General features: G+C 43.4%; 3 protein-coding genes across 4 annotated transcripts in view; 2 read left to right on the top strand and 1 right to left on the bottom strand.

Moving 5' to 3' along the window:
• LOC128733182 (uncharacterized) overlaps nucleotides 1-9,331 on the top strand; it is a 95,711-nt gene extending 86,380 nt beyond the window's left edge. Inside the window, exon 11 of the mRNA XM_053826856.1 lies at nucleotides 7,391-9,331. Within this exon, the coding sequence (XP_053682831.1) occupies nucleotides 7,391-9,331 (1,941 nt within the window). The remainder of the gene's footprint in view (nucleotides 1-7,390) is intronic.
• A 1,665-nt stretch (nucleotides 9,332-10,996) lies between these two features.
• LOC128732327 (mitochondrial coenzyme A diphosphatase NUDT8) lies at nucleotides 10,997-21,369 on the top strand. Its single transcript, XM_053825572.1, has 2 exons — nucleotides 10,997-11,279; nucleotides 20,612-21,369. The coding sequence occupies exons 1-2, from the start codon at nucleotides 10,997-10,999 to the stop codon at nucleotides 21,037-21,039; spliced, it is 711 nt and encodes a 236-aa protein (XP_053681547.1). The 3' UTR covers nucleotides 21,040-21,369.
• Nucleotides 21,124-22,857, bottom strand: part of LOC128740915 (chloride intracellular channel exc-4) — a 90,786-nt gene continuing 89,052 nt past the window's right edge. For both annotated transcript variants that reach the window (XM_053836495.1, XM_053836504.1), the window contains one exon: nucleotides 21,124-22,714. In XM_053836495.1, coding sequence (XP_053692470.1) covers nucleotides 22,634-22,714 — 81 coding nt within the window. In that variant the 3' untranslated portion in view covers nucleotides 21,124-22,633. The remainder of the gene's footprint in view (nucleotides 22,715-22,857) is intronic.

Below are 22,857 nucleotides of genomic sequence, written 5' to 3'. Positions count from 1 at the left end.
GCAATATTAGCAAAAATACGTAAGAAATAGAACAAAAATGTTAAAATAATAACAAATCAAGAAGAAGATTTCACTTTAAACCCTCCAATTTTCGATATCCTTCCATGACGATAAAGTTTGATGGTATTATCGATATAAGATTACTAGCGATATTATCAGTAGCACACTTTTCATCACAGTTTTGAAGGTTGCACTTAATAACTGTGCAGTCCAATTGAGTGTGAAGAGCGCAATACATATTGAAATTCCATATCGAAACATGAAAAAAATGAATTCCGCGGAAACGACCCATATAGGGCACGGGAGGGTATTTTTGGCCCGTTAAACGATGGCATCAATTTTTTCGGCTTATGGACTAGTTCTAGTGAAATAACAGGTGGTTTTGACTTTCTTTGAATAAAAAATAGTAGATAACTTACAGTCTTGAGAAAATAGTTATAACATATCAAAATTGTATGTCGGTCAAGTATGTTTATTGGCGAAAGAAAAGACAAATAGGCTGAATTTAGAAACCTGCTGAAAATATCTTTCCGTACTCTAAGTACAAATAGCTTATTTTTAATTATATTTTTGAGAAATTTTCGCGATTTTATAAAATCAATACGGCAATAAACAACAATAATTCAGACACTGACGAACTGACATGACACATAGAAGAAAATCCTTTAAAACCCATCGTCATACACATGGGGCGAATCACTTCAAATTTATTAAAAAATATTTAATATATTTATGCATATTTTCATACTTCTACCCGGGTGCTAAATATATTTACCGGTATTGATGAATATTTTACGAAAGTTTCCACCTTTTTCAATACGATCTTGAGCTGTCAAGTCCCATAACAGTATGTGGCAAGAGTTGTTATGATTAGGTGGACACATTTAAAATAATAAATATATTCCCCAGGTAGCCAATAAGCATTTCCAATGCAATTTAAATGCAGGCCAATAAGCATTTAAGTTGCCTTAAATGCTACTTAAATGCTATTTTGGCAAAATATGCGGCTACTTTACTGCTAGTCCTCTTATAGTGCTGACAATGCTTATTTGCAACTACTTACCGACAAGAAAATTTTAAATATAATTTTGGATGCCAATTTACAACTGTTACGCAGCCAAAAAGGCTGATAAACAGGTACCTGCAGTATAAAATGCCAGGGATGCTAATAAACGATTGATTTACTGCTTATACTAATGCTTATTGGTTACCTGGGTTATCACATATTGAATATTTATGCAGGAAGCGATTTACCCCGTGGTCCTACACATTTTACTTGCACACTAGCCCCCGCTGTTATGCATTTTGCGGAGTAGCTTGCATTTGCATGGTTTTACCAAGGGGTCGGTCACTCAGCACAGCCGTTTTTATGTAAGGCGACTTGAAACAAGCCGAACTGTGCCGATGCTGTACCGAAAGTGCCGAACTGCAAGATTTGTTAAATTCGTTCTGATCTGATAGATCTGGCAACCGTGCGAGATGATTTTGACAACTGGCAGTGCTCCCATTTCATCTGTAACATTGAACCGGAGGTGTGTAAAGCCATATAAATGTTATTTTTATAGGGCTTTAGAGGTGTGCCGCTTGATATTTCTGGAGTGCCTGGGCACAATGTGCTGAGTGTCCGACCCCTTGGGTTTTACGCTGTAGGGTTTTTGACATTTGTATGGTTTTATGCTGAAAACTCGAAGCAACACTCACGTGCCGCGGTGTGGTCATGTTGCGGAACATGCTTTTTTGAAAAATGAGTGGTTTTTGATTAGACGATGGAATTAACGCGAGTGTCCCGTCTGTTAGTCTGTGATTCAGGTGTTCATCGTATTAATTTTGCTTTATTTCATCACATTTCACCTTACTGACGTTCTCTAGCGAATATTATGCTTCTGCCACAGAGAACAGATTAACAGGCTCGAAGGAAGTAATCGATTTTTTGTGTGTAAAATCTGTCGGTAGCGCCCTCCAGAAATAGTTTGCCAAACGCATCAAAAAATATCCATGCACCTTTATCAATATTTCTTTGTGCTGGAGTTACATAGCAGCGATGGCAGCGACATCAAGATTTAGTTTGCCACTTACTGCTCGAGGGGTGCTTTATTGAAGGATTACTCGTAGATTACATAAAAACCTTTTACACACTTTTTGTTAATTACCTGGTAGTCTGTTCTCTGTGCTTCTGCGCTTAAAATTATGCTGGCCCAACCATGACTGCACAAGTGGCCCGACCTTTACAGTTAGCACATTTGTAGCATTAACCCCTGTGCCCTACCCAAACACCTTACTGGACGGGATTTTTCTAGGGTCTTCGCACAGACAAAAGGACGGCACAATCGCGTTAATTCCATCGTTCAATAAAAAACCACTCATTTTTCAAAAAATCATGTTTCGCAACATGGCCACACCATGGCGCTCGAGTGCTGCTTCGAGTTTTCAGCATAAAACCGTACAAATTTAAAAACTCTACATTATAAAACCCTGCAAATGCAAACTACTCCGCAATACCGTGTACCCCCGCTGGAATGACCTTCCTTAATCTGAACATTTTTAATCTGAACCCCGTTGGTATCAAGGCGTTCGCATTAAAAACTGATCAAGCGTCATACATAATTGACGGTTAAGTTGACCCGGCAAATTGAAAAAAAGTAAAAAACCTTAATACGTTTCCTCTTGCTCAGCAGCTTTGGCAATATAGCTCATATGCAACTTTTCTCTCTCCAACGCTCAAAATAGACCATTTTAATTGATACTGTCGAGCAAATTTCCTCTTGTACAAACTGGATGTTCAGAATACGCGCATATTCGACATGTTTTCAAAACGTTTGTTTTCGTCAAATCAAAACAACAAGGACATAGGGTGCGCGCCTTGCGCGTATTTGAAAATAAATAGAGTTACCAAATATTCAGATTAAAAATGAATTCGCCTGATCTGAACGGGGTGTTTTTCATATTAGCGGGGGTTGAGTGTATGCATAGCAGAAGGTGCTAGTGTGCAAGCAAAATGTGTAGGACAATGGTTTTTAATGGATTTTCTTCTAAGTGTCATGTCAGTTCGTCAGTGGTCTTCGTATGGAACACATCGATACATTTTCAATATTTATCTCGATACACCGTACCTCAGCACTGACCTGGCAACGTTGACCATCAGACGTCTCTTACTGCTGCTAGGACCATAGCCATTCAGCATAATGTTGGACAGCGCAGTAACCGCCATTTACGGGGGGGCTCCGTAGCCGCAAGCTTACCAAGTCTGCTTTGACTAGCGAATGGTCGTGGGTTCGAATCTTAGTAGAATCAAATAGTAGAATAGTAGAATTCGATGTCAAATGATTTTAGCATGGGTTAATTCTCAGGCCCCTCATTTACCCTTCCTTCATGCTGAATTCTATTACCCACTGAAGCCTCTTGACAGTGCAAAAGTCCTATAGTTTAGTGTACTGGTCAGAGGAACGAAGGAGTCCTCGCCAGGGACGGCTATAATATGGGATAGTGCTGGCAGCGAGAAATAAGTGGGTAAAATAGAAAAAAATAATCCACATGACTGGTGAAGTGCAGCCTATTGTCTGCAGTGACACCCAAGTACTTCACACTACGTTTAGAGGCAATCACTTTTCCCCTACCGTAATCTTGGCTTCAAAGGCAGCCTTACGATAAGATCTACCACTGTTAGGACGATATCGTTAACGAGGCCGATAATCTTGACACCATTGGGCAGCTTAAGTCCCAAAATCTCATCACACATGATGTTCTAAAGCGTAGGACCGAGAATCGAGCCTTGTGGAATACCCGCGGTCGCTTTGTACTTGTTTGCACCGTCCGGCGTGTCGTACAGCAGCGGTCCGGTTTCCTCATCTTGTGCAGTGCCAGCGCGATCGCTGCCCAACTAGCGCTGTTGAAAGCGTTTTTGACCTCAATAGCAGTTCCGCCCTCTCTATGACTGACTTGATGGCATCGACAGTGAACTTCCCTCTGCGGAATGTTAACTGCGTCCTTGCCAGCCCAGTATCATTTTGCACAAAGGTCGTTAGTCTGTTTAGGAATACCCCCTCTAGTAACTTGCCAAGTAGGTAAATCCCCCTGTACGATAAGGGATCCCCTGGTAGTTTCTCCGGCTTCGATAGCAGTACCAGTCTTTATATTTTCCATTTTTCTGGAAATTCGCATACTTGTAAGCAGTTCTAACTTCTGAAGCGTTTCTCTAAACATATCAGGAAATGCTTGGATCGCCACCTGTAGTGCGTCGTTCGGAATTCCGTCAGGACCGGGCGCTTTCTTAGTTTTTAGACCCCTGGCAACTGCAACGAGCTCCTCGTCCGTGACCGGAGTGAGGGTGAAATTGGTCTGACCGTACGAGGTCGGAGCTCGGAGGCCACGTCACTGGGTTGTGCTGTGGAAACAGGCCTTCCACAATGGCTCGACTTGAACACATATGGAAACATGGTTTTGTACTGCTGTATGCTATCAACTTGATCCGCACTAGCATGGAATTCGCTCTGTTTTAGGACTCGGACTCGGTTTGCGATTTGATTTAAGACCTTGTTTAGGACATGATTTGGGACAAGTTTTGGAGCTGATTTGGGGCTTGGTTTGGAACTGCATTCGAGACCTAGTTTGGAACATTATTTTTGACCTGTTTTGAGAATACTTTTGGTGTGATTTGATTCTTGGTATGGGACATGATTTAAGACTCGTTTGCCTGATTTTGGGATTTGATTCATAATCAAGTTTCGCACCTGATTAGGGACATATTTTGCATATTTTCTACCTGATGTGAGGCTCGGTTTGGGACATGATTTGCGACCTGGTCTTCTTTTAATCTGGCACTTCTTTTAAATCTTATTTTGGGACTTGTGGCTGTGATTTGGGACCGGCTTTGGGCTTCGTTTTGGCCTTGATTTGGGAACTTCATTTGAGACCTGGTTTTGGACATGTTTTAGACCTGATTAAGGACATGATTTGTGACTAAATTTGCGACTTGTTGCTAATCGAGATTGGGATTTGAAACTTGATTTTAAATTATATGAGATGATTTGATTTGGTAGGGACTCGTTTTGGCTCTAATTCGGGACTTGATTTGGAATTTGATTTGAGACTTGATTTGATACATGATTTGAGAACTGGGTGAGACTTGATTTGGAACGTGTTTTGGAGCTAATTTGAGGCTTCATTTAGAATTCGATTTGAGACAGTAGCGTAAACTGTATACAGTTTACGGACCGCTCATACAGCATTACAGCATGCAATTTGGGGTCCTTATCTTATCTTGGACTTGATTTGTGACTTGTTCTAGTTCGAATTTGGGATTTGTTCTGGCCCTGATTAGACACTACTTTGACATTTGATTGGCGCCTGGTTTTCGACCAGAATCTGACCATATTTTGAACATGATTTGGTTGGTATTTGATCCAACACCCGATTTGGGACTTGCTTTTACTTCAGTTTGAAACCTGATATAGGACATGACGTTTCAAATCGATACAGCAGGCACAAAGGCGAAGAACAGCTGTAAAAGTTTTATACTGAAACATCAAAGTCCCTCAAAGGGGCTCCGAGCGCACCTCTGTTTGAGTCATATTGAAAATTGTGATAAATAAAAATTGGTTTTCGCGAAGCTCTTTTGGAGGACTGGTGCTTGAGAAACTGTGTTACGGGAAACTAAGTAACGCTTTCGGGAAAACTTCTTTTCGGAAATTTAGTACGTTCGAGGAACCAGTACATTTGGGATACCATTTTTCGGCGAAACTATTTTCGTAACAACGGGTTTCGGGAAAAAGTCGTACAATCTTAATAATCTATATTACTATTGTTATTATTAGAATCCCTTTAAAATGGACAAGAAAATAAGCATTTTTTCTATGTTGCTTAAATTATGATTTAAATGTTATCTGCAGCTTATGTGTCTTAGAATGCTTGATATATCTATTCTCTTTTAATAATTCATTACACTGCCTCGTAGCTTACACAAAAATTGAAATGTTTATGTTCGTTAGTAGTAAAAAGAAAATAAGCGTCCGTCACATAATCTCAAATCTGCGGAAAAAATAAGATAAAATTCAGTTCTGTTTGTCCATTCGTCCGTGATGTCAAAATAAAAACAGTACTTTTATCCAATAAGCGTAACAACAGTGTTTTGTGTTTCGACCTAACTCGATCGTGGCCGGAAATGTACATACCAAATGTCCAACACGTACACACACACATACATACCGGCTGCCGGCCAAGCTGTGACGAACCGCTCGCTATACAATCATTATGTAAAATTGGCATTCATAAGCATCATCTTTCGCTTTTCCGCTACAACACTGAAATAACTTTTGCACCCACTAAAGTCTAATCTCTTTTTGTTTGACTGTTTCTGTCAGTTTTCAAATTTTCGGTGTGATATTTCTTCACGTCAAATCCTATGGCCGCCAGTTTTTTCTACCTAAAATTCTGTCTCTTTCGAACTTCAATATGCTACTACTTCTTGGCTTTTGAAAATATACTTTCCGCGGCTTCCGTTTACTTAAACTTATGCGTTTTTTTCTTGTAACAAAAAAAAACGTTGCTGTTGAATCTCCAAAGGTTCAACAGCAACTAGGATTTTAAGTAAAATTTCTACAGATTTCCTTTTTCCTTTCTCTCCTGTCGTCTGGAAATCCACGTTCACACTCAATTCACTCCAAAAAAAAAACTCATACAACTTGCACCACCACCACAATCACATCAATGTTCAAAATTATCAAAACATCGACCACCAACTTTTCAACACTCTCATCAGTTCGTCGCTCAATCAAGCGACGAAAGCCAAAGCCACCACCCGGTCGGGTCCAATGTGGCCATCACCAACAACTGCTGCACCGTCGATCCGGAGCAAAAAGCCCCACAAGTGAAGGAAACAACGACAACGACAACATCGGCAACAACAGCTTGTGTTGTGCTGCTGAACAACGATTGCACCGTTTCAACGAAATCAGCAACGAACACTAGCGAAGAAGCCGTTAAAGATACCAGGTAGTAAGCCGCCCCCCATCCCTCCTTGGTTGGCTGATCACGGTAACCGAATGGCGTAAACGACGACGACGGACGGTTTATTTTCTTACTTTCGGTTACTTTGGTTGCCCGTTTTTAGCCCTTCTTTTTCACTCGAATTTGCCCCGTGCTTTGTAGGTTCGAAAATGGTTTCGTACGGGGTAGGTATTTTGCATGTTTTTAATCTTTTTTTTGAAAGAATAAAAATCACGGTTAAGTTCAAGGTATGTGCCGACTTTTTTCCTTTACCATAAATTGATGTTTTTCCTAATCCAGTTCAAACTTTGAAATGGCGTTTTTCTGTAAGTAGTTTTCTCGCTCTAGTCTTGTGAAATTCTTGGTGAAAAGAGTCACAGAACTGATTCAAGACCTTTCTATACCGCAGGTTATAACCACCGTTGGCCCCCGTAAACCCCAGCGCCAATCATCGAACGCAAATTCATCGATCGCTTCGGAAGCGGCTTTCGACGGGCTCCTTCCGGACGGGCAACAACTTATTTCGGCCATTCAGCCAGCCGGTGTCTCCTCGCTACAAAGCCCAGCCTCCCCTTCGGGACTGCACAAAATTTGCCTGGAAACTTCGTTCACTAGTCTTCAGTCGCCGCTGGATCACTACCAACACAATCCACCCAGTAAGGCCTCTTCCGTAGCGGGCAGCATCCTGGGCGTGCGCAGTCAGCTCTCCAGTACGGTGGATGACAGCGGAATCCCCAAGAGCCTATCCGGTCCGAGTGAGGCGACTACGGTGATTTTGAACGATCCCCTCCTTGCTCAATACCACAACCAACAGCCGAGGGCGTCCAGTTCGGCTAGCAATGCCACCACTGCCAAGACGGTAAACTTCAGCGCATCTCCAACGATACGGCCAACGCTACCACCACCGACGGTAGTTCCGAGTGACGCTCAAAAGAAACCGAACAGCCTATCGTGGAACGGAACCCGGCAGAATTCCTGCGAGATAAAGAAAGTGGACCTCATCCATGACGACTGGTTCGGACTGGCTCCGCTGGCGAGTCCGGAAAGCCTGTCGGAGCTTTCCAGTATCAGCTCGCGAGCTAGTTTCGGAGCTAACTTGGCGTCCAGTATCGATCGGTATCTGGAAAAGATAACGGAAAGCCACGAAGGGGGACGAAGGGGTGATGGATCCGATCCGCTGCTAGAGTCGCAGCTGCACACGCCGAAAATCATGCGAAGAACTCCGAAGGTCAGCGGAAATCTTTCGATGTGCGCTGAGGACATGAAAACCATCAACAGTTACAAGCGAATGGGTAAGATCTTCGTACTTAATCGGGCTCCCTCGGACAGTGACTCCACGATGGACAGCTACGAGTCGGCACATAACGTAATCGTTCTGGATGGCAATGGAATCATCGGACTGGAGGAGCTTGGCAGCACCGGAGCAACCTCTCCGATCAAGGAGAACTCAAAATCGGCGGATAACCTGGACGAGTTTAACTCACGGCAAGCCTCGGCAGGAAACGGTGCGAGCTGCAGTAGTGGCGGAACCAAAAAGACCTCATTTACCGTTAGTGATAGTGCAATCCAGCACGAATGCACCTCGAATTGTCCCTCGTGTCCTTGTCGGCGCTCTCCCGGTGGACCATGTTGCCAGAAGTTCAATCATCGCGATTGCTACAACTACAAGTACACTTCGTTCAATATTTTTAAGTTCAATAGCAGTAGGGATAGCGGTAGTGCGCGAGGAAGCAAAACGGCCAGTTCCAGCGACACCTATCACAGTGCCATGTCTTCACTGACCGGCGAACTCGACCACCACAGTGGCACCAGTACAAACAACTTCAACTCTAGCAGCAGTAGCAGCAGTAGAACCCTCCAGAATACCTGCCTAAAACCGGGAGTACTAGAATCTCATTTCCCCGTCTATCCGGAGACGGTTTCGGACGAACGTCTCTCGCTGCTGCCGAGCACTGCCGAAGGCAGTCCCGTTCGCCTCTCAACCGTGGCAACAATAAACAGCCAACGTTTGAACCTAAAAAGCCAACTCTGTTCATCGGGCAGCAACAACAAGCGCCACAACGAGGACGACCTGAACGCATTCTGCCGCAACGAGTCGCTCCCGCTACTGGCCAATCTGGTGGAAAAATCGTCCCCAACCAAGTACGTCCGCAAGAAACATTCCGCCGTTTACCCGAGCGAAGCCGGCCATCCGATCGCGACCGCAGGTTTCAGCGCCAGTGCCAGCGGCACCAGCTGCAGCAGCAACGGCGGTGGCAGCATCGCAACCATCCATTCGTCCTCATCGTATTCGTCCGTCACCTCGTCGTCGCCCAGCCGGCAAACCCAGAAGAACGAAAGCAGCGTTTGAGACCCCGAAATGCTGTGAAATGCTAGTCCAACCAAACTAAACTAAACTAAGAGTTTCAACCCTCCTACCAAAAGCGCGAATCTCGGAATTAAATTCTAGTCTACAACCAGTCAGCCAGCAGTCATTTTCTCGTTCCCCTTCTTCTTCGGTCTTCACAGTCTTCAAATATGAAAGGTAGCCTTAACAAGTTGTGAATCTTGGCAGGAAAATAGTCACACAGTCTAGTCAGCTTCGGTTAAATAACGACGAAACAAAATAAACAAAAACTCACAGAAATAATACGATCTTGAATATATATAATGTGCCAAACCAACAACAAGCAAGGAAGGCATTTATTGGCTAAGCTTAGAGACACGGTAGGGGAATCAGAAAAAGTCAATTTTACTATACAAAATAAAACAAAACACAAAAACAGAACCACTGATGTCGACAAAATTGAGTGTGTTAAGCAATTGTGGAATGATAAAACAAAAAAAAACTAATTCTTTAGACACTAGCAATTATACAAAACAATTCAAATTCCAGGAGAAATTACTATTGTAGCAAAAAAAAAAACAGAAAACAAACAAACCAACTTGATATAAAAAAAACACTAGAGATGAACACGAGATATAAAGTTTAGAATTTTTACATTCAACTTCAACTTGTATTATAATTGTTACGATTAAATCAGAACTAAACCAAAAATAAACAAAAAAAAAAGCAGAACAGAAGACGAAATGTTAGAGAATGGTCTGAATATTCTAAATTTTTGTACATACAAACACTCCTGCGCTGCGCATGATTTAGTGGATTGCAAAAAAATAAAACAGAAGAAAACAAAAACAGTAGCGGCAGCAGCAGGACTGTTTAAACCCTGAGAGACATGGAAACAATAACGAATAAAAGCACACATACACACACACACACTTACACAGTTTGGCAGTTCGCCGGTCAAGATTTAATCGGAAAAAATAAATAATGAAACACCTAACCTAATTGAAGGACAGTTTTAGTGAAAAAGTCATTCGAGAATAAGCAGCGGCCACACATTTTGTGCGCAGGCACGCATGCATTTTGCAACAACTAAACCAGAAAAAAACACAAATCTTAAAACTAAAACTAAATACAAATGCAAGTAGGTCATGTCATGTCATGTCATGTCAGATCGATATTGAAAAGGCGGGTGGAAACACAAACTGGAAATTATAGAAAGCAAGCAGAAAGAAATGATAAATTAAAATATATATCTACTAAAATCCTCTCACATTAAACATACAACAAAAACACAGAACAGTATATAGAGCATTATTACTGTTTAGAGAATATATTTGTTAGTTGATTGAGATATCAAACGAAAGTGGAATAAAACTAATTCTCCGATCATACTGGTGTTGATTGGTTTGTTGTTTAATTTTCGTAAGCGAAAGAAAATGGTCCCCCTTTCTCCTCACAAAAATCCTCTTAAAATTGGGCTGTCTGTACAAAAATTTTGAAAAGTGACCATCTGTGTGTAATAAAATAGGAAATGGAGCGCCCCTCTGAAGTCACTGCTTTACCGACTGCATAGAACTGTCATTTCATAGCTCTGATGGCACAATCAGCTGACGCGCTGTTTACAAACAGCAAACAGCTGTTTGTTACTCAATATTTCAAGCACCCAAAAGTTTTCCCGCATCACACAGCATGAGCCTGTTGGTCAAATCCGGCTTCCGCAATTATTGTATTAAACAACCGAGTGCTGCAGCAAGCCAGCTGCTGCTGTCGACATTGCTCACAAGCAAGCCCGAGCAATGTCGGCTAATCGAGCGCCTACGGGTGCTGCCGAAAATACGGATGAGCTCGAAACCGCCGGATAAGGAAGCCGCTGTACTGATACCGTTGTGCCGGGTGAACGATCAGATCAGCCTGCTGTACACGGTCCGGTCGGTCAAACTTAGCCAGCACCGTGGGCAGGTGTCCTTTCCGGGTAAGTAGAACCGCAGAGGTGGCATAATCTAACGTGAAGGGTCCCTCTGTTGTATGCGATTTTGTGCCTTACAATATTGTCTGTTACTAACAGGCAGTGAATTTATGTAATTAAAAAATAGCTGTAATTGTTTATGTCTTTGTTTACTAAACTGGGTAACATAAAGAATCTGACTAAAGAAATGACACTGGAGCTCAGTCACTCGCGGCCTCCTGTCATCATTAAACCTGATTTGCTCAACGATGATTGTTGTGCGTGACTCTGTTTAATGTTGCTTGAAAAGGTTCTAACAATATTTTTTTCGAGCTCAACATTTGGGCGGTTTTATAAACTGTACGCTACAATTTGATTGCCTGGTGTTTTTGTTAGGCAGCACGGATCGATTTCGTGATGATACGATGATATTTGTTGCCTTTTGCTAGCAGTCAATATTTTCTCCCGCCTTGATCAACTGATACTTCGCAAGTTTTCGAGCAAAAGATTCAGAAGGTTTCATTGAGATTCATTCGCACTTGGTTTCGACGAACCGAAAATGACAGGGGCTTGCGATGGGTGCCATGTTTTTGTTGCCAACATCCTCAGCACATCTCGACAAGGTTGGCAGCAAATTTACCTGTCAGACGGGCGCTATTTCCTGCATTTCTTGCAAATAGCGCCCTTCGTTAAGTCGACTGTCAAACACCGTTCGTTAAGATAAGGATAGCACCCCGCTGGAAAATGAGTAGCACTTTGTGAAAACGAAAATGGAACTGTAACATTTGGCGGTGCTCCTAGATAGAGTCAGTAGGATTGTTGCAATAGCTCCGTAACTGTCTTGTACTCTAATAGCTGGCTGAGAAGTCTGTCGATAAAGATGGGTCAAATCTTAGAACCCCAAGGCTTTGCTTTTAATCATCCAGTTTGCACGCAGTAGGCCGGTTTAAATACCACGCTGAAGCCTAAAAACCAAACTAAACCTAATCTAGATATTAACCGTACCACCGTCAAAAGATAATTCGAAATTTGTCTGTCAGGCACGGAATTTTGTAAGGAATTTTTAGAAAACGCCGATACCCTTCATCTTTTTCTATACAAAAACCAAAAAATACGGTCTCCTCGATTTCTATGTAACTAGCCTAAGTCTGACTGCACATTCCAAAACACTCGTGGACAATACTACGGGACGCAAAGCTATTTTTTGGTGTCGGAGACTAACGAGGTTACAAAATAAATAAGGTAACAAACCCTATTGTCCAATCCCACACACAACCTTTACTAAAAACCTGTTCGCGTTACCTGCCGTTATTCCCGAAAAAAGGTTAGGGTACCGCGACAGTAAACAAACCCTGCTAATGCCCACCGGATGGAACCTGGCGAAACTAGCCGAAGCTGAATCGTCGGTCCCGTCGTAAAGTCCTGTGCTTGACAGGCAAATCAGTCTGGGGAATGAGCAATTTTAAAGATAACCATCTGAGAGACGACACGCAAGATTGGAAAGAGCTAGAAGTTAGAAGACGCAAAGTGATACATGAGACGACGAAAAGTGAAGTAAACTAGTATTCGGAAAAGATACAATAAGTAGAAGTAAAGTGGAAAAAACACGGTTAGAAAATATCGCGCTAAAGCGAGGTTAGATTACCTAGTGGAACGAAGCAAAAGACCACCAGCACCCTCCTTCAAACGGAGGTCTTCCCTTAGGGCTTGAGAGCGCGACCGTCGTCAGTCGGCCTCAACACGTGTCGACCATGAGTGCGTGATCCGATTCTCCGAGCAACGCACCGAGCGAGCAGGCAGTTGCTACCACCCGTGGCCCTATACACCATCGATCGTAGGAACCGATCGCCGAAGAGCCAACCGTATGCTATACCCACCGCATAAGCAATCGTTACTGTCCGTGGATTCACCACCGTTCGTACCGGCTACCGGATGTCGGACCCGGTCGAACTAACACATTCGATTCACCGTTTGCCACCCACCTCGTATCTGGTACGGGCTATCTGTAAGCGGTCTACGAAACCGCTAGTCTAGCGCAGTCACCTGTTCATCGGAACATCAGAGACCCTTCGTCGACAAGAAGCAGCAGGCCGTAAGAAAAACTGAAGAAAACTAACCAACCAAACGTGTAAATGAAGATTTGTTAACCTTCGAAATGGTGCTTGCTGCGATATGTGTCCTCGGAAAGTGTGAGTCCCCGAATGTGTAGGACGCCTAGAGGACACTGCATTAGCCGATGGTTGCTCTTGTCCCCCTGTTGAGTCGGCCGGGACCGACCGGGATTGTATTGCTAAACACGCTCCTTCACGGCAAGTTAATCCTTGCCTGGCGCTTAAGTGAAGGTTGTCACTGCTCCCTGCCCCAAAACCCATCGCGCCCCGATACAGGACGCGAAGGTTATAACCAATCGATTATTTAGATTAATCGAGTATGCAGCGCCGATAAATCTATGTCGATTATTGGCCGCCTAAAAAGTAATCGATTAACTGAAAAAATCGGACATCACTAGGCCTGTGAATTCCGCCCTGATGCTCTCTTCCGCATAGAAACGTCGAAGCGCATTGCTGGAGTACTCGCCTCCTTGTTCGGAGCGGATAACCCGCGGTTTTCGGGCAAACTGGTTCTCTACCATTCTGACGTACTCCCGGATACGTTGTTCCATGTTGGAAAATTAGGTAATATATGCCTGACCGCCAACCCCCCGGCACGTCGCCATTTTTCTGTGACTGAATCTGAAACGTCAAAAATAATGGGCGGGAAATCACTCCATAGAAAATCAATGCGACGCCATTGTTGTTTGGGGTACAATACTGAGGGGTCCAACTTAATGGGGGTATTGTCAATCTCTGTAGACCAAGATAGCGATGTCGTGGAGGTGCTGACCGCATTTCAAGGTCATGACTAAAGTCACGAGTTTGGTCAATTTTCATAGGAACGGAGCCTTTCTCCGAAGAACCGCGCTGAGAAACGCGGACTAACACGCTTTCGGACGAACAGCGTCACACGCAGTACCTTACAAGTCGTAAGGGCCTGCATAGTGTCGTCGTCCTGAAAGTAAAAAGACGTTAGATTAAAACTTCTCGGTCGGTGGTTTCTACAGTAGGTGAAGGAAGAGCCACAATTGTGTGTCTAAAAATAGACCAACCCATGTCGCGCTATGGTTAATAAGGGGGGTTGTGCAGACTTCTTTTGTCCAGCGCCTCTGTGGTTCAAAGGTACACGGGTACCAGTGAGCGACACGCCCTGGCAGGTGTTGTGGGTTCAAATCCGGTTATAATCTCTGATTACAGCTTGGTTCGACCCATGCACCTTCCAGCATTGGACAAAAGATAGGAGTCACAACGACAACTTGTTAAGCATAGCTACCTATTACCCCCCCCCCTTCCTTTCCACCCTTCCTCTTCATTCCCGAAAAAATCCTTCTTCATTACTTTCCCTTACCGCCCCTTCATCAATTGTAGAATCATCGTTTCAAAAAAATATTAATATATGCCTGACCGCATTTCAAACCCAGGCCCTGTGGCTCACCGGTAGTGATGATCCTTTTACCCTTTATAAGACCGTGGCAATTATATTGCTACCAACGAAAAATATTTGTTTTGCGTCTATAATGACATCAATATAATTATGGAAGCAAAATAAAAAAATTTTGTTGGTGGCAATATAGTTGCCACTGCCTTATAAAGGGTAAACCACAGCGGATTGGACAAAAAGAAGACTCCACAAGCCACTTGTTAAGCATGCGACGTACTTCAAACTTCACCTACACTGGTGGGTTGAGTTTAATCTAACTCGTTTTACTAGCGGGATGACGAAACCACAGAGGAACTTGCTACTTACTGTTCATGGGAATCTATGATTCCAACCATCCAGACTTTTGTGATTGCCTAAATTTGGGACCTTGTCATTTTCTTCCCAGTAGTTTATTTTCTCAGTCTAATTTTTTGTATAACAAATATCGTTTGTGGAGTACTTTAAACCTCAGTAACATTAGTAAAACCAAGGAATTGAGTTTGAACCGGAATAGATTAAAAACTACTTTTGGTATGTTTAAGCAACTAGTAAACTACTTGGTTGGTTAATGGCTGAATAATTCGTAAAACAGACCCCATAGTGGTTTTTAGCCTCTTATCCAGCAACTCCCATCCCACCTCCTCCATGTGGTACCAGCCGAAATACGAGCAACCTTAACGGAGATCCGGTAACCAACCCCGGTGGAAACTAAGCTCATATACCAACAGGGAATGAGGTACAGTGTTGTGTCGGCACTTTAAGATGGCAGCTCCATCACGAGACTCGGTAGCGTAGGCCTTGGTACGGCCACTTATCAACGTCCAACACTCTAAAAAGAGTCAAGAAAATTCTACTAGGAACATTCGGTATGCACAAAGGCGATGAAATAAAGATGTGGAATGGAAACTTGGTACCTGGAACTGCAGATCGCTAAATTTCGTTGGTAGCGTCAGGGTGCTGCTCGATCAGTTAGAACATCCAAGGTACGGAGGATCCGTGGCGGAAAAACCCGATTTCACCAGAGCGGTGGGGCGACCAACGAGCTGGGAATGGGCTTCGTAGTGATGGACAAAATGCAGGATCGCGTAATAGACTGGAAAGCGATCAACGCGAGGATGTGCGTGTTGAAGATAAAGGGCCGTTTCTTCAACTACACCATCATAAACGTGCATTGCCCACACGAAGGTAGACCCGACGACGAGAAGGAAGGTTTCTATGCGCAGCTGGAGGCAACGTACGACAGCTGCTCACCACGGGACATCAAGATCGTCATCGGGGATATGAACGCCCAAATCGGCAGTGAAGCAATGTATAGACCGGTGATCGCCCCATAGCCTGCACACCGACCAGAAGCACTTTCTTTCCCCGTAAAGATGTCCATAAAGCCAACTAGAGATCACCTGACCAACGAACCGTGAACCAAATCGACCATATTCTCATCGAAGGCCGGTTTTTCTCGAACATTACCAACGTATGCTCCCCACGGAGTGCGGGTACCGACTCGGACCATTACCTAGTAGCAGTACATGTGCACTCTAAACTACCGACACAAAGCCGCCCTCTTCGGTTAAACATTCGGCAGCTAAACAACCCGCCAGTTACCGAAAACTACGCGCGCGTACTGGATGAAGCTCTACCTTCCTCTGTGGAGCTTGATACTTCGAGCCTCGAAAACGGATGGAGTATGATACGCTCGGCCGTCAACGGGGCCGATACCGCTGTGCTAGGTGTGGAAACTTCGAGTACACGAAATGATTGGTTTGGCGGGAAATGCGAACAAGCGATAGAGAGGAAAAAAGAGTGGAAAAGCTATCTAAGCATATCCACGAGAGAGAATTTGGCCAAGTATCGACGAGAGCGGAATGAGTTGACCATCATCCTGAAGAGGAAAAGCGCCAGAAGGAGGACAGAGATCGTGAGGAGCTAGAACAACTATTTCGGGCTAATGACACGCGTAAGTTTTACGAGAAGGTGGACCTAAACCTGACATGTGTAGGGACGAGGAAGGGGATCTAATATCAAACGAGCGCGAGGTGATCGACAGATGGAAACAGTATTTCGATGAGCACCTCAACTGCGATATAGCAGAAGGAGATGCAACGGAAGTTAACCTAGGAGTGCCTACAAACGATAACAGCGTGCTAGCTCCCGATCTCGAAGAGATCTGGCGAGAAATTCGTCAGCTGAAGACTAATAGAGTGGTCAACGGTGCCATGTGCCAGGAGGTGCACTCCCAGATTTTGTTGCGTCGTCTATCCCCAATAGCAAGAGTATTCGTAGGGTACTACGGGGCTTTATGGGGCCCGTGCTACTACGGATAAAATTTTTCATCTCCAACCAATCCTCCTGAAATGACGAGAGTAGAACGAGCCCATGCATAATATTTTTGTGGATTTCAGAGCAGCATACGATACCGTCGAACGAGAACAGCTATGGCAGATAATGCACGAGTACGGTTTTCCGGACAAACTGACGCGTTTGATCAAAGCTACCCTAGAGCGAGCGAAGTGGTACACTATCGTGGACACTATCGAGTCCTTTCGAACTACGCAGAGGGTTGCGGCAAGGGGATCAACTGTCCTGTATGTTATTCAATATCGCTATTGAAGGTGTGATCCGGCGAGTGGGCATCGAAATGAGAGCAACGATCTTCAGCAAGAGTGGTCAACTCCTAGCCTTCGCAGACGACCTCGACACCATTGCTAGAAACCTTGGGACGGCGGAGGCAGTCTACGCCAGACTAAAAACGGAGGCTAGGAGGATTGGGTTACAAATCAATGCGTCGAAAATCAAATATATGGTAGGAAGAGGCTCCAGAGAAAGCAACGCTTGCCTCCCACGGACGCTGACTATTGATGGTGATGAACTGGAAGTGGTTGATGAGTTCGTATATTTGGGATCTCTGGTCACCGCCAACAGTAATACGAGTAAGGAGATCTAACGACGCATTAAAGCTGAAAATCGAGTCTAGTTTTCCCTCCGCAAGACGCTTCGACCAAGGAGCATACGCCGCCGCACAAAGCTGACGATGTACAAAAGTGGCGTAGGCGTATGAATCACGAGTTGCGGGCACTATTTGGAGAGATTTCCATCGTGCATCTCGCGAAAGTTGAGAGACTACGGTGGGCCGGTCACATCGCAAAGGATGCCGGACGACTGTGCAGTGAAATCCGTTCTTTTCAAGAACCCCGCCAGCACCAGGAATAGAGGGGCTCAACGTACACGATGGCTCGACCAGATTGAAGCCGACTTGCGTGTGTCGAGACGCGCAACGAATTGGCAACGAGTAGCCCAGGACCGAGTACAATGGAGAGGAATTCTTGATACGGCAATAGCCACCCCGGCTCTCGGCTGCTAAATCATCAATCATCATTGTGTACAATGGCCTACCGTTAGCCCATATAGCATGTAGTTGGTTGAAGTCGCCAGAAACTAAAATGATGTCACCCACTACCGTTTTGTCGCCCAGTTCAGCAATAGAAGCCAAGTGCGCATCGATAACAGCCACGTCGATGCATTTGTCTGGTGCAATACACACAGCACAAAGCAGAATTCTCAAGCCATGAATGATGGTACTCACGCTTATCTGCTCTAACAGATGGAAGCCGTGTGAGGTTTGCAGTAGAGCACACGGATATTGTTTCGAAACGGCAATCAAAAGATTTTTTCTGCTTGTAAAAGACTTCGGAAAATGTTAAACGAGTCGCCAAACAGTTGTTGGAAATTAATACAATCGTCCAGTCCAGTCTATCAGCAAGATCAAGTCAAGATTGCAATCACTTGTCACTAGGCAGAACTCGTTGATTTTGGTACGTAATCCTCGGACTTTCTGATAGCAGTTTGGGTTCCTTGTGGTGTGGTGAAATGAACAATCACACAGTACGGGTTGCGCCGAAGAATTCACAGAATACTCGCCTCTGGCAGAAGCCCGTATAGGACCCATCGTCCACAAGAAATCGCATAGATACATTAGAGGTTGGTTCGTCTTCACCGTTAATAGCAGACTCGACGTCAAGAATTAGTTTTTTGGTAAATCCACCAATTCGTGGAACTGCAGTCTAGACGGCCACGAAGCAGGCGATCCACCAAAGCAGCATGTTTTAGCTCCGGGTCCAACCCAAGTTTGTAGGTTACATACGTGTCTGTTCCTTTTTTGACAAGCCGAATAGTAGCTTATAAAACTTTTTGGGTTAAGAATCGTGCTTCAAAAGTTTGCGAGAATACGTGAAAAGCGCAAGTTGGGACGTCGACATCAGCTGGGCACGGAATTTTAATTACGGCGGTGATTTGTGCTAATGTTTTCTCGCGTTCGCATGAAGCGTTCCTTCAGGAACCATTTTCAAAGCTTACCCGAGCGAGCATTTGGAAACAAATCGGATATATTTGTCGACTGGTTCAGGCACTTTGTAGCGCATACAAAACCGTCTAAAGAAAAATCCTGTTTTGCTCATTCTAAATGGGCCTACAACGCATACAAAAATGTTGCCGTTACGGTTGTTTCTTTTGCAATTAGATGCAATTTACTTCTACGTGTATTGCGAGCCTGAAAATAAAAGCCCAGACGGATGCGATATATAACGACTCAAAATCCGGATTTGACTAAATTAACCATCAATTCCTGTAATTTTTAGTTTTTTGACTTGGTGCTTCGAAGGAACTTGTTTCCGGCTAGAATCATGCCTCTCTGAGAGAGCACTGCGATTTAAAATTAATTCATATACATCGAGACCATTTTCCAATATATCTGGTATCCCACAAGGAAGCATTCTGGGTCCATTGCTTTTCATTCTATTCTTTAATGACGCCGCCTTCTGGCTCAAGAATAACTGTAAGCTCATTTATGCAGATGATTTAAAACTTTACTTCGCTGTGCAGGCTATGAAAGATTGTGAGCATCTTCAATCATTGCTTGATGTATTCACCAGTTGGTATAGAAGAAATAAGTTACCGTTTAGCACCGACAAATCCTAAGGGCATCCTCGCATCCTAAGGGCTATCACTTTTGCTTATCAAATTGATGGTATCACACCCTCGCGAGGTCGCGAGAGTAGATCAGAGAAACGATCTGGACATTCTGCTAGACACGAATTGTATCGAGAACGGATGCAAAGTCTGCAATCTTGCTCTTCCGGCAATCTGGATCGGAGCTTCTCTCTAAGGGCTTGGACTGTTGTACGAACTAAATCAGCAGGTTGAATGGTACCGACCAAAAACCAAACTGGTCGCTCGTTTCGGCTTCGAAGACGTTGAGATCCACGTTGTAAATAACTCGCTTGACGCTACCATGGACAGTGTTTGCTTGAAATTCGCCGATAATCAATTTAGTCTTCTGAAGTACCGACAGCTACAAGTTTTGTCTCTTGAGTTGCTGGTTGAAAAAATGTTTCTCAGACTCAGTCCGAGACGATTGTCTTGACCGATGCTTCTTTGGGATCTTCTTCTTGCAAGCGGTCTTCTCATGATTAGCGACGACGCTGAGGTTGGGCTCACAGGCAAATCGGAATCTGAATCGGAATTTCGATTATAACTGGGTTGATCAGAATGTAAAATGTAGAGGATCATTGATGTGCTACAGGGTAGTAATTGAGGACCACTATTCTTTTCGTCAATAATGTTTGTCCGCATTAATTTCCAATGGTTTTGTAATGGTTGTTGTCCGAAATGCTGCAGATTGCATTAAGCTTCAGCGGCAGCGAAATTTTATGACATTCAACAATCAAAACATTATATTTTACCTGCACTTTCACTGAACAACAGTCAACTCCCCAGATGTATTTTGATTTTTTGATTAACTAAAGAGCATGAAGGATTCGAAAAGTCATAATTCTTTAACTTCCTCCTTGCAGGCGGCATCAAAGACCCGTCGGACAGCAGCTACGAAGCGTGCGCGGTACGCGAAACCGAGGAAGAAATAGGCATCCGGCGGGACCGCATCGAAGTGTGGGGCTGTGGAAACGTACTGATACCTAATTTTGGACCCGCCATCACACCGGTCGTGGGTATGCTCACCGACGGGTACGACCCTCGCGCGGTGGTACTCAATCCGGACGAAGTGCAGAAAGTATTCACCGTTCCGATCGAGACTTTCCTGCGGGATGGTAACCGGAGGCACACGCAATTCCGGGCTGGCTACACGGTGCCACTGTTTCTCGGTGGTGAGGAAGTTGTGTGGGGTATGACGGCAGTTCTGACGCATCTTTTCCTATCGGCACTTTTGCCGAAGGAGCTGTATCCGAGGAAAGTTCCTTTCCTGAAACAGTACAGCTGCAGCTGATAACAGATTAAGGTTAAGTGTGTTAGATTAGTGTGATAGATACAACAGGTGTTAATAATACAAAACAACAAACACAGGTTTTTCGTGTCGAAAAAAACATTTATTTTTCTTTATTACTGTCCTCCAATTACAGCATGTATAAAACAAGTTGTAGTAAATAAATTACAACAAAAAAGAAAAAGTAATAACTCTGATCAGTTTTTACCAGCGAATAAAGTTTTGTTTTGTTTCCGTTAAGAAAGCTTGTTGATGCATGGGTTTCGTTTCGTTTGTTTACTCTGTTCCACCATCATTCAATCAATCAATATAGGTTTATCCATCCTTTTTAAGCATCTAACTACATGCTATCTATTATAGCTCGCTTCTAGTTCCTAGAAAGAAGTCTGCTGCTGTCTAGTTTAGTGTGTTGCTTTATTACGTCTGTGTGATAGCTTAATCGATATTATTGAAAAAATAAAAACCGTTTTTTTTTTCTCTCTATTTTTGCTGCTGAAATTCTTCTTGTTCGTTGCTACAAACAAATTCTCTGAATTAAGTGATTTATTTACACAACCGCAAACGAGTGGCTTGATTCTGTTTATTTGTTTCTTTTTTTTGTGATTTAATTTTACACTTTATCAATTGCTTCTTTTAGTTTATCAACTTAACTTAACAGTAAATGTTTGCTTCTAGTTTTTTTTGCCTAATCCAACTACTACTGCTGCTTTCTTTTCGTTTAAGTAAAAACGTACAAATTGTGATTATTTTTTATGTCGCTACTGTGCTGTCCTGATTTCTTTCTGCTGTTAGATGTTAGTGTGTATGTGTGTATAGTAGATTCGTTGAATATATTTGATTCAGTTGAATAAGCGCTGCAAAGCAGCGTTAAGTAGTTCAATAGGAGATAGGGAAAATTATACCTGGCAATGGCACATTTATAGTACCTTGAATGGGGGAATAAATCCAAAAAAAAACAAAAGATTACCACAGGAAAGTTCAGAAGCATATTTGATAGAAATTCAACAGTTATGAGGAAAAGAGTAAAAGTTTGCACATTAGTTTATTTATTTGATTTATTACGCGTAGGTTGATTTAACTTGCGTATTATAATTATTTTTCTCTCTCTCTCTCTCTGCTGTGTGTCTTTTCTCTCTACCAACACAGTAAAATTAAAAATATAGGATAATAAACAATGAATTTATCAACTAAATTCTACTTAGATTATTCTTTACATTTGTTGTTCAACTCTCTTCTGCTTCATCTGTTATCGTTGCCGATCTAGGATGGCCATGGTGAAACGAAACAAAAAAAAGTGACAAATCGTCGGTAAAGTAGTTCGCGTGTGAAAACGTAACAGTTGGTTGACAGCACCCCGGCGGGCGCTGCCCAGACAAAACACGTTGTTTGTTGGAGTTGTTATTTTCTCTGTGACGGATTGATTCGGTATATCGCGCTATTGTTTGTAAATGGTTATCAAAAATGTGTTTAAACCGTTACGGTCGATCCCAGCACAGTGCTGCTACATGGTGGTGTTGAGGTTGCCCTACTTATACTGTCCAGAAAGAGCGGATCCCAATCCGCGATCGTCAACCTCCTCCTCCTTCCCGTCGTGCTTCTAGTGCTCATTTAGATCAATCGGGATCGATGTGGTGAACGTTGGTGTCTCCAGCTCTTCGTGCTTCTTCATCTTCAGCATCTGTTGTTGTTTGTTGTTGTTGTTGTTGTTGTTGAGGGCGTTGGAAAAATTGGAAATTGGAATGCGCGGCACGTTGCGCAGTGGGTGGCAGAAAATGAAACGAAAATTATTTCACTGAACTTACTTATTGGTTTTCTTTTCTT

This window comes from Sabethes cyaneus, chromosome 1 (assembly GCF_943734655.1).
Source record: "Sabethes cyaneus chromosome 1, idSabCyanKW18_F2, whole genome shotgun sequence".
Classification (NCBI taxonomy): Eukaryota; Metazoa; Arthropoda; class Insecta; order Diptera; family Culicidae; genus Sabethes; species Sabethes cyaneus.
The sequence above is the reverse complement of the archived record's forward strand: the minus strand, read 5'-3'. Positions and strand labels throughout refer to the sequence as shown.

Excerpts from the sequence above, each read along its gene's own strand:
- LOC128732327 (XM_053825572.1), top strand. The coding sequence starts at position 10,997 with ATGAGCCTGTTGGTCAAATCCGGCTTCCGCAATTATTGTATTAAACAA. Across the intron at positions 11,280-20,611 it reads TGGGCAGGTGTCCTTTCCGG|GCGGCATCAAAGACCCGTCG; the intron begins GTAAGTAGAACC and ends TCCTCCTTGCAG.